Source organism: Camelus bactrianus, chromosome 19 (assembly GCF_048773025.1).
Source record: "Camelus bactrianus isolate YW-2024 breed Bactrian camel chromosome 19, ASM4877302v1, whole genome shotgun sequence".
Classification (NCBI taxonomy): domain Eukaryota; kingdom Metazoa; phylum Chordata; class Mammalia; order Artiodactyla; family Camelidae; genus Camelus; species Camelus bactrianus.
Genome location: NC_133557.1, coordinates 4,320,521 through 4,337,201, shown reverse-complemented (window position 1 = coordinate 4,337,201; position 16,681 = coordinate 4,320,521). Strand labels below are relative to the sequence as shown.

The window sequence follows — 16,681 nt, the reverse complement described above, 5'->3', positions numbered from 1 at the left end:
CAAAATTTAAATCAAGGATGAAAAGAACTTGCTCTGCCTTCAAAGAAAAGATAGCTTTATCCCTGCGAAGCTTAAACCTACTAATGTCACTTAAGTCTAACAAGGAATCTGCCTCTGTCATTTCCGACTGTTGTACCGAGTGTTAATAGAAAGTCTTTGATATACTTGGTTCTTTGTATGACTGACAGATTAAAGTTACATCCATATAACTGTAATTCAGATTGAAAACGTTGCCCTAAGTGCTGGGGATAAAATTAACCTAATATGCAAATTGTTCAGTAAGCCTAAAATCCAGTAAGGATTATGGGGATGGAAACTGAGTAAGGTATATTTTGTGCACCAAAAATGTTTCTGTTGTTCAAATGAAATCTGAAGGTCTTGAAAAGAGTTTTTTTTTCTTTTGCGGATATCTGACCAACAAATAAAATAACGTTCCTTTGAAAGATACTAGGAAATGAAGAGCGCGACTGGGATTTAACTCTTTTAAAAAATCAACCTTTAGCTTGTGTTTTATCTCTTTGGTTAATTTCTAATATGTTGAATGATACGGCGTAATGATAGTAAGGTCTGGTGTGATGGAGTCCACGTGTCTCGGGTGTAGAGCAGTCCTGACTTTCTTCAGTTGTCCATTACCTGGAAATGGGAACCATTAACTTGAGCAACTTGACTTTCTTTGCAACAGACCTGAAGTAATTTAATCAGGAGTCTTGATGCTTGAGAGAAGAATGGGCTTATTTAGTCAGACAGTCTCTATTTTGTAACTCTTGTGGGGACAGAGATGATCAAGGACTTACCTTTAAAAGTGGACTTAAATTACAACTGCCAGGATTCTTAGCTGATCTGATCGGCTGAATTCCAACTGGAGAGACACTGGGGTATTCTCCGGAGGGAACAGGCCTGAGCAACAGCTGAGTGAAAATATGAAATTCCAAGTTCGCTTGACCTCTTTTTTTTTTTTTCCCAGCTATATTCTTTAGTATTCTGCAACAGAGAAATTGAACATGTTTTCAGAGTTGTGAAGACAGCTTGTTTTCTCTGTAACAATTTCAAAGAATTTATAATCCTTTCAGGGACCAAGAATTGTGTTTGAGTCCGGTAGTAATTTAAGTAAGAAAACCCTTCTCTGAAAACTGGTCAGAAAGTTCATTCAATGAGAAACAGGCATAAAATTCCTTAGTAGAACAGGTTTTGTGGAGGGAGTGATTTTTATGTAAATTGTAGGGGTTTTTTTTGTTGTCACTGTTACTATTTTGATTTTGTTCATTTTTTGAAATATAGTTACTTATATCCCCAGACCTGAGAAATAGCCCCCTAGAAACAACCATTTTTTGACACATCTATTTATTTTAAGTCCTTTCCATCTATAAACTTCTCCAAACATATGGTGCCTTTGTTTTTATCCTTCCAGATAATTCCACCACCCCCCCCGCCCCCAACCTGTTCTCTGAGGGTCTCCTCTGCTGAAAACAGCTGAGGGCAACTTGCGGTACTTGAAAGGACAGATATCTTTTTTGAGCCCACCCTTCACATATCAGATGCTCAGTAATGAAGAATGAGTTCTGAAGCCACCACATCAGCTGGAGATGTTGTGTTCAAATGAGACAACTTGGGGTCCAGGTGAAAAGAAAAGTGAAGTCATGTCTTCAGGGAGAGGGTTCTAACATCACCAAGTTTGGTGTTGATAAAAATGAAATAGATGAAGAAAAGGTATTTTAAAGAGAAATAAAATGATTAATGATGGGGGGAAAAGTAAAATATAGTTTAAAAATTAGCATGATCCATCACCAAGAATGCATCTTTGTAAGGAGGTTGCTTTCTATATACTTTAAATGACTTCTCTGTTTACTATCAGAGCTACATAATTTAAAAATACTGTGGTTTCTCTTGGAAAAAAAAATTTAATGTTTTGCTCCTCTAGCTTATGCTCAATAATCTTATTTATTATTTATTATGTAATTGTTAACTATCTCAAGCATAGAGAGACATAAATAATGAATCTTCAAATACCTTCCCCTCAGATTCACACATCCTCATTATTTTGTCTGCCTGCTCTATGCTTCCAAGACCAGACATCACTAAATACTTTACTACAAATTTCTAATTACATAAAAACCAACAGTTTTTAAATATATATAAACAACCATCAGTAGGAAACTTTTACAGAGATGTCACAAAGAGTTGATGATCTTTCTCACCCCAGAATCCCAGTAGCCCTTTTCCAGAATGGTTTTCTGTTCTGGGCACCTTCCCTGGGTGCTCTCTACTTGCCTTGAGTTCCCGTATTTCAAGGACAACTCAAGTGAATCCCTGACCCTCACACTTTGTCCCTGCAGTTCTGATAGGTGACACTCTTTAATCATCCACTACTTGATAAACGGGCAAACGTGTTTTTAATGGACACGTGAATGAGGCAGTAAAGTGATATAGACTGAACAGACAATACCTGAGGGAGAAAAAAAGCCAGAGGGCGAGTTGTGTGACTCTCACTGGAAGGAAAGAAAGGGAGCGAAGTACAGAGGCCATTCATTCCCAAACGTCGTCCCATTACGTGGTGTAGGAGGAACGATACTGATGAGCACTGTAATCACAGATTCGAAACTTGGAATTTATCATTACAGCTTTCAAGTGGTTTCTGAGGATTATTTTTCTCTTCCGAGTATACAAAAAAAAAAAAAAATTTAAGTACTGATCAAATGTATTTTCTCTTTGAACCTTGCCTCAAGGGAGTTCAAAACCTGTGACACAGTTAATTGTTTCATAGAACAGTTGATACCATTCTTTAATTAGCCTTCACAAAGAGTCCATTCTTGAATATTCTGCTTTAATCTTTCATGAATGCTAGAATGCTAAAGATTTCCCTTTTTTGCTATTATTGTTTATTCAATTTTTTTAAACTGTATATCTCTCCTTTTCTAGGTCATGCAGATTGATGTTTCTGTGGGAGCATTTATTTGATCTTTCCAGGGGGTCTGATTTCTTGATAAGTTCTTAGCTTGTTAGCGGAGGTGAGGTTTCAGTGACATTGGGTGCAGCTTTGAAATGGAATTTTCTCTGCTCTTAACTTCCCTGAAAACGTTCCTCTTTCACACAGCCAAACAGAGGGGAAAGTTTTATTAACTACAGAGAGAATTAATGTCACCAAATCAAACCCCAACTCAGCTGGAAAGATTTTGTTGGTTTTCTTTTTGGGTTTATTCAAGTTTGCTCTTTCTTTGTAAGGATGTTGCCTATAAAAACCTCAGAATGGAAATCAGAATAACCAGCCTAAGTCATTAAGCCCTGTTGGCCCAAAATTTAACTAAATAAATAAGAATGCAAGTTTATTCCTTGCTCTGAAGCTGGCTGCAGACTTGCTAAGTGATTGATTTGCTGCTAATTTTCCACATGAACCTCTCATTTTCTTCAAGGCCTGTCTTATGAGAGGAAAATTAATTCAAACAAACCGACTGAGCCCTATGGTAGATTTTACTTTGAATTCAGAAGGCTTGGAAACCTCCTTTTCCCAGCAGGACCGTATCGCCAAGGGATCCTTCCTTACTATGTCCCAAAGAATGCAATTTACCCTGAAAAAACTGCAGATTTTTTTCTATGTCCAAATCCCAGTACTTTTTGAGGATAGAATTGAAGTAACCTATTCATGGCAGGGCCACCATTTTGCTCTAACAACCCCTCTTCCCATCAGTACTGAGTGTTGGAGACGGTCCATGCTGTGACCCTCAGCTACATTTCTGCCCCAGCCCTAGCTGGCATCGTGTTTTGATTCTTCTAGGGCCACCCTCTTCATCTTAATGTGTCTGTGAGGGATGAGATTCTGCATTTCAATATGGGATTCATAGGATGATTGGAAGAAATAAAGGGAGAATTGTGGTGCACAAAAATATGTTACTGAATGGCAGTATGACAGAAAGAGCTCCTGACTGAGGACCACAAGTCTTTTCTTTCCAGCTTTATTGAGATAAAATTGACATGTGACGTTGTGTAAGTGTAGGTGTACAGCATGCTGATTTGTTACACTTCTCTGCTGCAAAATGATTACCACCATGGTGTTAGCCAACACCCCATCACATCACATCATTTTCATTTCTCTTTTGTGGTGAGAACATTTAAGATCTACTCCCTTGGCATTTTTCAAGTATATAATACAATATTATTAACTATAATCACCATGCTGTACATCACACCTGCAGAACTTATCTTGTATCTGGAGGTTTGTACCTTTTGTCCAACATCTCCCCATTTCCCTCACCTTCCAATCCCCCAGTCCCTGGTAACCACCACTCTGATCTCTGTTACGAGTTCAGTTTTTTTAGATTCGACATATAAATGATACCATGCAATATTTGGCTTTCTCTTTCTGACTTATTTCACTTAGCATAAAATTGTAAGATCACAAATCTTGATCCAGAAATAATCTCTCCACAACCTTTGGGCAAGTTATTTTTCTTTTCTGGGCCATTTTGGGTTGAGGGACTTCTCATACCAATTTCTGGTAAGAAAAAAACGCAACTTTGTTTTGAAGGCATTCTAGCTCTAATTCTTTTGAAATTAGGTTACCATGTTGGAATCTCTCGTTAAGACTAACTTTTTTCAACGTTTGTTATTATCCAGGACCCCAAGTTACGGGAACTTTTGGATGTGGGGAACATCGGGCGCCTGGAACATCGCATGATAACCGTGGTGTACGGACCTGACTTAGTTAACATCTCCCATTTGAATCTCGTGGCTTTCCAAGAAGAGGTGGCCAAGGTATGGTGGATTGGAACTTCTGAAACTTGTCCCCCTGATCTGAATCCATACAATATTGAACGGATGCCGGTGAAAGACTTTGAGTTGTTGTCATATTGAACTTGTGTTAAAATTCCATCTAAAAATAATTCTGCTGCCAAACAGAAGTGTAATTCAAACACTTCCAAATAATGGCCTCTATGTAGAATTGTGGAGATTTTTCATTAGAAAGAAGGCATTTGATATATTTCTTTGCAAAAGAAAATACAGATAAAACCACGTTCCATTTCGCCTACACATCTGACCCGGACTCTTTCTCTCTTGGCCTTAACTCGTGCCACTTCCAGCCCATCTTCTTTCCATCCCTTTCCTAGACAGCAGACATTTTCATCACCTATTCAACTTCTTTTACCAGGTGCAGGCCCCAGCCCGTGATTATGCACATAGTAGCTGCTCAGTTCATATGAGAACGAATGGCAAATTAAAAATTTAAATAAAATATTGAAAGAATAATAAATGCTGTTTGTTTCAGCCACGGACTATGAATTAGACACAGCCTCTCCATTAAGGAGTTGCTAATCTACTAAAATAGTGGGCCTTTCAGATGCATCCAGAAGTAACTAGAATACAGGCCAGGTAGATCAAACAAGAAGCTATTAACTTTTGGGAAACTTGGTCTCAAGTTTGATGCTTGCTCTAAAAATACCCAACTGCCATTGAAAGGGCACTGAAATGAACGTGTTGAAGGAAAAGCTTTCTTTTTCCATGTTTGTAGTTTATAAGCTACTAAGGATGATCCTCACCCTTCATATAATCTCTTTCAAGCGTTAAGAATATGAATCTAAGAAAACTTTGAAGTCTGCATAGCATATCTGAGCCCTTAGACTGCTTCTTACATCATGAGCATAACTATGGGGTCATGGTGGGCCCGTGTTTATTATCTGAGCATTATGAGCCATCATTTTTTAACCCTTGGTGCTCTGACAGTTTCCTGAGCTGCACCAACTGTATTGACCTGACCTCTTATTCATTAGTGATCATGGCTGATGTCCAACAATTGCATAACATCAACTTCATTGTTATAATTGAGTGAATAACATGCCAACCAGTTTGAACACTCTGTGGCCTTTAAAAACTGCCCTTCGAGACTGTGTTACAAACCCAATCTATCTTCTCTCTTTAAGGACCAAGTTACCCATTTACTTCGATGGTAGACTTTATGCTTGGAGAGACTAAGGTTCAGTGAAACATTATACTGGTCTTACCATCAGTCTTATGCTGGTACCTGCTGGTAATCTGTTGAGTATATACACTTCATTCTCAGTATAGGCATAGATAATTGGATGGATAGATGAACATAGATAAACAAATACTAAGTATGTCTCAAATATTTTTGAAATGCCACTCCCCAAATGCAGTCACATTCAGTTTAAAAAAATGACCAATTCATGATATTCATTAACTCTCAATTACATTCACTAAATGACAGTGACTTTCAGGGAGGCTTTTACTGTCAGCAAATATAGATTTTATATTACAAACCAGTCTGCATACATTAAACCTTTGTGCAGTGATGTTTAAAACATATTTAATTTCCTCCTCTCTGAGGACTTCTGCTCATTAATTTTCTTTCGGGATTTTGATTACTGAGCCCTGTAGTATTCCCCATCAGAAGTGCATCTGTAGACATTTTTCCAGCAGCTACTTGCCTGGTATAATTCATAAAGCTACAGCATATGCTCTGCCTTCCCTGACTGTGATATTTCATAGGGTGTTTTTTTCCCCACTGAAATTGCTCATCCAGGAGGTTAAGATATGCAAACACCATGTACTCTGAAAACTCAATTTCCACCCTTCTAATTGTCAGTATTGTCTCATAACATCACACCTCCTATTTAGTCTCCAGAGCCAAGGTACACAGTACCTCGTGTAGTGCCAGCCCCAACGGAGACAGTTTCTCTCATCAGTTAGAACACCCGGCAGGAACCTGAGCTTCTCTGAAAGTCAAATGTCTCCAGGAGAAGTTGTTTACAAAGGGATTCTGGCTGATTCATTCATTCAGCACATATTTGTCAGATGCCTTCTCTGCGCCAGCCACAATTCCAGTGTCAGGGACACAGCATTCTGGAGGAAATAAACAGATAAATCACGATTATGAATTAAACGTATTGTGGGTCTGATGCAGATCTGTGTGGCAGGATAAAGCGGAAGGAGGTGGGTGAGGGTGGCGGGGAGGGGATTATTTATTTAAGGAGTGCTCAGGAAGGCAAAAATCTGAAGGAAGTTATTCAATTGCAACACTATAATAGACTTCTGAGAAATCTCTTGAGTCACTTAAAATTTTTTTTTATCAGAACCAGGACTTAAACTTTCCTAAATATATTATTCGAGATTCACGTGCTTTCTTTCTTACATCAATCACTTGTGATTGAATTTTTTATTTATTCTTTAAGATAAGTGACTCCTTGAAAAGAAGGATTGGGGAAGAAACTATGTCTTTCAGTTTTTCCCTCTGTAGTGAGACTTAAAAAAGTGGTCTTGTTTGTAATTAAACAACAGTCTCACTTTTTGTTGTGCTGCGTGAGATGGCAGCCCTTTGTGTCCTCAGGATTAGCTTCCCCTGCTCCCTAAAGGGACACCTCCCTTTAGTAGATCTGGAACCTAGGTGGTTTGTTTCATGTTTGCCCCTCTGAGTCTCACACTTCTCCCTGCGTCTCCTAGCCCCCGGGGACCAATTAACACATCCACGTTTGCTACCCCTGGAACTCCTGGACTTCAGTCCCCCTCTCTGGGATGCTCTGGCCCCTCCTCGGAGCTGCACGGAGGAGGCGAATATCATCACTCTTCCCTTTACTCTCTCACCATGAATTCTGAGCAGTCCTCCACCCACCGCTATGTAACTCCTGGCTAAGTCGGAGGTATCAGCAAAGGAAACTCACAAAGGCAACAGATGTTAATGTCTTGTATTGTGGTGGAGGCTTTTGAAGGACTCAGGCTTTTATTCTGAGGGAGATAGAAGCCATTGGAGGATTTTAAGCAGATGATAGACATGATCTGACTTCACTCTTTAGTCAATAACGGACTGAAAGAGGAGAGGCAATAATGCAAGCAGGGAGATCAGTCAGGAAAACTGAACAGCAGTGTTTTGAGTGAGTTGCTAGTGACTTGGACCAAGACCAGGCTGCGCAAGAGATAAGAAGGGATCTGAACATTGATATCAGTATCAATCCCGAATCTAAATCTGCTTAGTGGAAGAATCAAGAACATAAACAATTGCAGTTGTATGTCGCATGTGAGAGAAAGAGAAGAATCCAGGATGATGTTGGAGTTTTGGCTCAAGAGCTAGGAAGGATGGAAACACCACTCACTTTACATGGGGAATTGAAAGTAGAGCACATTTGATGGTAGATAGCGAGGGCTCAGCTCTGATTATGTTTAGTTTGAGATTATCATTAGATCCCTAAGTAGATACGTTGAGTAGGCAGTTAGATCTTTGAGCCTGGAGTTGAATGCCAAATATAATGCATCAATTTGGAAGTCATCAGGTTATAGATAGTACTGAATGAGGCAGGATGAGATCAGCCAGGAGGTATCTGTAGATAGATGTCCTGAGTCACTGACACTCCAACATGGAGAGATTGAGGAGATAAGAAACAATCAAAGAAGCAGGCTGAGGAGGCGTAGCCTGGGAGATGGCCATGAGGCAATTGTGTGCGTTTGGAAGCCAGATGAAGAATGTGTTTCAGGAAGAACAGAGTCTTCAACAGGGTCAAATGCTGGTCATGGTTTAGGTAAGATGAAGGCCAAGAATTAACCATTGGACTTAACAGTACAGAGGTCGTTGGTGACTATGATTAGAGCAACTTCAGTGGAGTAGCAGGGTCAAAAGCCTACTGGAGTGGGCTCTGGGGAATGAATACCCACAGAGACAAATTAAGAAGCCAAGAGAGATTAGTCTTGTGGGAAGTTTTGATGGGAAGGGCAGCAGAGAAATGGGAAGGATGCTGGAAGGGGGACCTGAGACCAAGAGATAGTTTTTATAGTGAGAGAGACAACAACATACATGTATGCTGGTGGCAATGACTCCTAACACACCCACCCTATTTTAACCTCCAACTTTACAGATTGGTTTTACTTGTTTTAAAAACATCTGTCAATGAAACTGTAGAATATGTTTTCTTTTTGGTCTGACTTCTATTACTCAGCGTTTATATCTGTAAGGTCCTTCTGTATTTTGCATGTGATTGTACTTTGTTCATTCTCTTTGCTAAATAGTATACTATAATTTATTTATTCTACAGATGATGGGCATTCAGGCAGTTTTCAGTTTTGCACTGTTACAAATAGTGTTGCTTTATAAAGCTATGCCTTCCTGTGAGATACGGAATTGCTGGTCATAGATCTTGCTATGGCCAGCCTTGATGGACACTGCCAATTTCCCAAGTTGGTTGAGCCAGTTAATTTTCTAAATGTTAATTCATACATACAAAAAATGATGAATATAGGATCTCTGTATGTTAAATTATTTTGATTTTAAAACAGCTGTCACAGAATAAATGAGTGCTCCAGAAATATGTTCTATAAACGGAACATCAGCCTTGAGTGGCTATTTTAGAATTTTTAGGGGATCTCTGTCACCTCTGCAGCTATGAATGTCATAGAGGATCTAGTTCACTCACTTTGAGAGTGTGACCTGGGATTTCCTGGAAGTTCATCTTAACTTCATCCCCACCGGTTGTTTGCCCACCAACCTAATAATTCACAAGCTCTCTGAATTTCCTTACTGGCTTTCACGTCTCCTTTGTTCCGCTTCTCCCTCCTGTCTTGTTCAAGTTCTTGATGGGTCTCATCTGTAACCACTTCTACCTCCTTTCCTGGAGGCCTCTCTTTGCTCTCTAACTCTGTGTCTATCTGCATAGGGATGATCCTAAAAAACCCCTCAAACCTGATCATTCTTAAAATCCTTTCCAGTGCATATTACCCACAACCCACACAATCAAGCTTCCTGTCTATTTCATTCCATCATTCACTTAGTGAGCAAATAGTCATTGAGTTCTAGTATGTTCGAAGTACAAGGGATTCATCAGTGACTAAAATAAGCATAGCTTCACTACTCGGACCCTGGCCCCATTCTGCTTCAGCAGTTCCTAACCACCTGTGATTATTTCTGCGTTTATAATTGTCATTTTAGTGCCTTCAGAGTTGCATGTTTTCCCAGGTGTCCCTTCTCCATTCTGTCCACCAGGAGAATTTCCAAGCCTCCTTAGGAACTCAGCTTACATACAACTCATCCATCTCCTCTTCTGTCCCATGATTTCCATGAACAACTGATCGTTCCTTCCTGTTCTTTGATGAACGCTATGCATGTTTTCTATTGCATTTCTCACACTATTATTTATCTGTCAGTGGGTCTGACACCCGACCCTGGATTTGTGAGCTGCTTAAGATCAGAAAATATAACTTAGTCACTTATGTTCCCAACATCTATCTTAGTGCTTAGCTAGTAGGAGGTGCTCAATAAATGTGTGTTTGGGGAAGGAAAAAAGAAAGGATGAAAGAAAGGGAAGAGGGAGAGAGGGGGGAAGGGAAGGAGCAAGAATGGGAAAAAGAAGCTTATGAGTCTTTAAAAGCAATTGATAGATCATGGAAAATTGTAGAGCCATGGAGGTGTTAACGTCATGTGCTCTAATCTCCTCATGTTTGAGTTGAAGGCATTGAAGCCCCTGCGTGAGTTGCTCCAGATACCTTCTTCCCAGCACAGACCTCTCCCCTCAGTTTGCCGGGATTCTCAGTAGGAGAACAGAGGTGGCACTAACGACACTGGTTTTCATCGTCTTAAACGTTCCTGAACCAACCTTGTTCCCACTGTCACCCGTCATCCTCCTCTCCCTGTCAGTTACCACACGCTTTCTGGTGAAAATGAAAAATCCCTTCGATTGGCCAAATAGTTGAGATCTTTCAGAGGAAGAAATAGAGAAGGTGCCACAGAGAGGGTTTTTTTTTTTTTTTTTTTTTTTTAAGAAAAAGAAATTATAGTCTACAAAATGAAATAAAAAAGAGAAGAAGGGATTAGTGAATGGTCTTGTGCAGCCACCTCTGGCCATTCCTGATATAGAACTTGATTCATGAAAAACTTAGAGACTTTTCTTAGACATTCCTCCTAATCAATAATATGGATCTTTAAAACTCACCTCAAGAGACATAAGGTCCTTATATTTCTTTTTATTCTGAGACATATACTTTGAGATAAGGATTTTCAAATTCTAACAGATATTCCACAAAAAATGTCAAGTTTATCTCATTTCCTTTGTGTACTTTTTTTTTTTTTTGGTAGTTAAATTCTAACATTAGTCAATCAAGAAACAATAGTACACATATATTGTTTAGAAATATGAAAATAACCCCAAGAAATTTAAGAAAAGAATTGCTGAAAATAATTGTCAAGAAGCAGACCTAAGTTAAAAGTATCATATGTATTCCTTGGCTTTTGATATAACCCCTCTGGACAGTTTTTGAAAAACTAGGTCAGTATGTTTTTCTTTGATAAATAATAAATTTTTAGATATCTACCACTTACTAATCATTCGTTGTGGCTCCACTGGTCTAAATGTTAACATGAACTAACTATCTCACTTAATTCTCACCACAGTCCTATGAAGTAAGTCCTATTAGTACCTCCATTTTAGATGGCAAATGAGTATTTTACAGGTTAAAAAAAAAAAAAAAAACTGGTCCAAGATGTTTGGTGTTGAATAATGAAAACCAAACTAAACAGTAGCTTAAATAAGTGGAGGATTTTTTAATTTGTTTGCATTTTGTTTGGTTTTGCATTTTTTTTTTAATCCTAATGCAGCAGGAAGCCTGAAGATAGGTGGCTTCTGGCACTGATGCAGTGGCTCAAGGATAAGAAGGCCTAGACCCTATGATTCTCATGGCCTTTTCCTCATAGATCAAGATGCCTCTGCTGCTCCAGCCATTGCATTTGTGTTCCCAACAGCAAAAAGACAAGAACTCCTCCATTAAGAAACCACGCTTTCCCAGAACCCCTAAGCGGACTTCAGCTAACATGTGACTCACCATGTGTCACATTGCCACCCTAGCTATTGGGGAAGCCAGAAAATACAGGTTTTTCAGATATTATATTTGCTGGCCTGAATAATGTGAGGTTTCAGTTAGGAGAGAAGGAGGAAAAGGATATTAGGTAGCACTTAACAGTGAGTAGAAAGGCACGCACATGGCTAGAGAGTGGCAGGGTAGAGTTCTAAAACCCAATGAAGTATATTTCTAAGTAAAATATCAAAAATATCAACAATATGAGTCAATCAGAAGCATTAAATGAAATGATACCAGTATGGTAATTTTACATTCAAAGACAAGCACAAATTGTGTTCAAGATTCATTCTCCCATAGCCTCTATAGGCAGCAAGGATTGGCCAGAGGTGAGGCAAACAGAACCAAGGACAGAGAATAGTTCTCATAGTAGAGGAAGGACTAACAGAGTAGAGTCACTTGCCAAGGGCCAAATACCCCCTTTTATTCAAAAAGAAGAATCTAGCTTGCAAAAAATATTAAAATAAATGTGGGGAAGTGGATAATTATGGTTATTTAAAACAAATTGATATCCAAATGAGAAAATTATATTTTAGCAGAATTCCATGTAATAAGTTATAAATGAGCAAGTACCTGTACGTAGTTAGTAATCAGTTTCAAGAAATGCAGTTCTAATTTTGTCAAACAGATTCCATTTAACGAATAAGCAGCACCACTCAACTCCCAAGAAATTGTGATTGCTTCTCTTTTTTCAGCTTGACATATATCTTACTAAAGAAATTAACTGGGATTTTTTTTAATCTTTTTTTCATTTGCTCTCTTCAGATAGAATTACTTTTAAAAAAATAAGCAGTGGTGTCAATTACGGTTACAAACCCTGCTTATATACATCCGCTCTCTGTAGTACATAGCACTTTGGCAGATTCAACCAAAGTAACAAGTAGCATTGATAAGACTAGGCTTAGAAGACATAATGGCAAGTGTTTTCATAAAAGAAGACTGTTGATGGGAATGTAAGTTGGTGCAGCCACTGTGGAAAATGGTATGGAAGGTCCTCAAAAAACTAAAAATAGACCTACTGTGTGCTCCATCAATTCCATTCCTGGGTATGTATTGGAAGAAAATGAAAACACTAATTTAAAAAGATACATGCACTCCAATGTTCATAGCAGCATTATTTATAATAGCCAAGTTATGGAAACAACCTAAATGTCCATCAACAGACAGATGGATAGAGAAGATGTGTATATGTATAATGTACATGTATATAATGGAATACTACTCAGCCATTAAAAAGGAATGAAATTTTGCCATTTGCAACAACATAGATGGACCTGGAAGGTATTATACTTAGTGAAATAAGTCAGGCAGAGAAAGATAAATACTGTACATTATCACTTATATGTGGAATCTAAAAAATACAACAAACTAGTGACTATAACAAAGAAGAAACAGACTCACCAATACAGAGAATAAACTAGTGGCTACCAGTGGAAACAGGGAAGTGAGGAGGGTAGGAGATTAAAAGGCAGAAACTATCATGTATAAACCAAGCTACAAGGATATATTGTACAGCACAGGGAATATAGCCAATATTTTATAATAACTATAAACAGTATAATCTATACAAATTTTGAATCACTATGTTGTACATATGAAACTAACATAGTATTGTAAATCAACTATATCTCAAAAGTAATTTTTTTGAGTGACACGAGGGTTTTGGAAAGAACCATTGAAAGAATATGGTGGAATGACATGAAACCCATAGAAGCGAAGCTTTGGGGGTTTCGCAGAAGGGCACTTGATCACCATTTTCTCAGTTGTACAAATGAGCAGTGACTCTGGAAACTAGCTGGATGAGAGGAGTGTCTCAGCTGATGTTCAGAATGCATCTGAGACAATGACAGAGCTAAAACCTCTCATCATGAAAACTTAGCCAAAGCAAACATCTTTTTTTTCTTCCTCGCTGTGCCAAGAATGTTGCTCTTATGCAGGGGTGGGAGTTTATCTTTGGTCCTTTGAAGAATTCTCTTAATGTTCATTTCAACTTGATTTCACCACATTAAACTCTTCCCACTGGGCAGGGCAATGTCAAGAGGTATTAGCAGAGGACTTCTGTTACTTCTCAAAATGTGGATCCTTGCATTCCTGCGTCTTCTACACTGTACTTTCAGGCATGTGAACTTTTTCTGAGACCATCAAGGTACCATTTAGTAGATCAGTGCTTCACTTCTTTGGGGAAAGATAAATTGGGCAACAAGGGTTCAGAATACAACCCAAAATATAAAACAAATCATCAAGCATGTCTGTGAAGCCGATGTAAATGCCCTAAGCCCTAATTCTAAAGTTTCTGTACTGTATTCATTGGAAAGCCCCCCAGTCCCATGCTACACACAGTAATCTGAGTTCCTGTAACCTATTCCAGCACAGGTCAAATTACAATAGGGAATGTGTAAAGTTATTATGCGAAACCCTGTAGCAAAGCATGGTGATTGAATACTTACAACAATGAAGAAGACATAAAAATTAATTTCACAAAGCATAAATGATAAAGCATGGATGTAATTCTCTTTCATTTACACATTCATTTATTCATTCATTTATGCAGTCAACTCAAGTCAACAAGCGTGGATTATTCCCCAGTATATAGAAAGAATGGACACAGAACTATGGGATTCTAAACCAGCTGCAGAATGACGCACATCCTTTTCTTCCATCTGCTTTTCCCCAGCACTCCTACGAATGGTTATATGTAGTGTTTTGTACACATTTCCATCCCTCTGCTCGCTGCTTCTCCCCCAGTTCCAGTGATCTGGTGTGCGTGGACGCTGCTAGGTTCTTACCCAAAGAGATGGTTCTAGTGGTAGACCAATCAGAGACCTTTCCCAGGATTTTTCATACTGGAAATGAGGAAATCAGTCAGACTCTCTTTGGTGGTAGGAGGCGCCTATGTGACAACTCTTGTTGCATATGGTGGCCAAGGAGAAGAAGCTGGACATTTGGGGGGAAAAATGCCATCAGGAAGGGAGAGCAGTGAAAATGCAACAAAGTCTTCCTGCCACTCATGCTCCAGGTTCCCAATGACCTTATGCTATAAATACATTATTTTGCTGCAGTTTGTCCAATTTTTCCTTCAATTACAGAAAATACCCAATGTCCTTGGTACAATCTCCTATTTCCTAGGCTGTGCTTTTGTCGACTGTAGCCTAAAGATATTTGACTCACGTGGTTTGAAAATAATTATCCACCTTTCCTTGCTATTACATCAGTTGAGTAACGTGATTTTCTAGTGTCCCAATCGTGATAATGTTGGGTTGTAATATGCTTCCCGATTTTTGTTTTGTTTTGGTAACTATCTTATATTTGATAAAACCATTTGTCTTTGAGTATGAGATGAGCATTCTGAATATAAAATATAAGATCTTCACTGCCACCTAAAGTGGAGGAACTGTACCAGAAATTTGACCAAAATTCTAAAATCTCTATATAATATCATAAATGCAGTTTCTTCTCAGACAATCCTTTCCGCTTTTAATGAAAATCTTTGCAGCTCATATACCATCTTTCACCATGAAAAGATTCTTCACTGTACTGTTAAGACAAATACGCTGCAAGATGAACTCTGCCGCCTGCCAGCAAGTGGGAGAAGTGTGCTCAGCCAGGCAATGAAAACCCTGAGTGAGCCTCGCAGGTGCCTTCTTACTCAAATCCCCACCTGCATCCGCTGCTGAGCAGAGGTTATGGGAATGACACCCGTATCGATGACGGCAGTGGGGGGGTTGCCAATAAATTAAAAATTAATAGAAAGCTAATGAAAATTGTTAGGACCTCCATATATCTCACAAATATTAAAATATCCTGTTTTAAATTATTTATTCCAGGAACCTTTTAAAAATTCATTAAACACAATAAATTATGGCTTCCTAATCAGGGACTTTGGAAATACCTGCCTTTAGATCATTATCATTTGTCACTCCTTTTACTTCACTAGGGTAACCACTGACTCATAATTGTTTATATAATTATAGATTTTAATTATATATATATATATATATATATATATATATAATATATATATACACACACACACACATATAGAGAGAGAGAGATTCAATATTCCTTTTAGAATATTTTGGTTTCCCCAAAGAGCTCACTAAACAAATACATGTTACTGAGAACAGAGTTCACACTCTTGTCTTTTCTCTGTGACTCTGGCCGCTTGGTATCAGGCCACAGCCGTGGCCTGGGTGCCTGGCATGCCACGATCATGGGTGGCACTTACAAGACACGGCCTCTATTTGTCACTTTGATTCTATCTATAGGACTGATACTGACCACTGGCCTGTGTTTGAGATCAAATCTCAACAAGCAAGCAAAACCCTCCCCTTTTGAAAGACGATGAGTGCAAATACCTTCAAAGAAAAATGGGTTGAGAGTGTGAACAGGAAATTTACAGAAAAAAAAAAGTGGAAGATCCCTAACATATATAAAACAAGGCTCAACAGGGCTGGTAAATCAGTGATTCCAGTTAAGACCACTCCAAGGTCCCACATTATAACCATCAGATTTGCAGACGTTTTCTGAAAGGCTGATAACAGCAAGTGTTTTTGAAAATGGAGGAGAATACAAGCTTTCCAATGCTGCCAATTACACGTAGAGTGTCCTTACCACTTCGGTGAGTAGGCGGCGGCCTCTGGTATTAATGAAGATGCACGGATGCTGAGAATTCATCATGATTTCCACCCTAGAGAATGTCCTGGATGTGGCTTGAGGCAACGAGAAGTAGGATTGTGCAAATAAACATTCTTGAAGGAAAAAAACCATGTATGTCCATCAACAAAAGAATGGCTTAATTATACATTCCTACAGTGGAATCATTTAGTAGTTAAAATTAATGACCTAG

General features: G+C 38.7%; 1 protein-coding gene across 8 annotated transcripts in view; it reads left to right on the top strand.

Moving 5' to 3' along the window:
• PLCB1 (phospholipase C beta 1) overlaps positions 1 to 16,681 on the top strand; it is a 648,142-nt gene that overhangs the window by 408,787 nt on the left and 222,674 nt on the right. For all 8 annotated transcript variants that reach the window (XR_012500533.1, XM_074346936.1, XM_074346933.1 and 5 more), the window contains one exon: positions 4,609 to 4,746. Coding sequence is in view for 7 of the 8 variants with exons in the window: in XM_074346936.1 (XP_074203037.1) it covers positions 4,609 to 4,746 (138 nt within the window). In the remaining variant the exon portion in view is untranslated. The remainder of the gene's footprint in view (positions 1 to 4,608; positions 4,747 to 16,681) is intronic.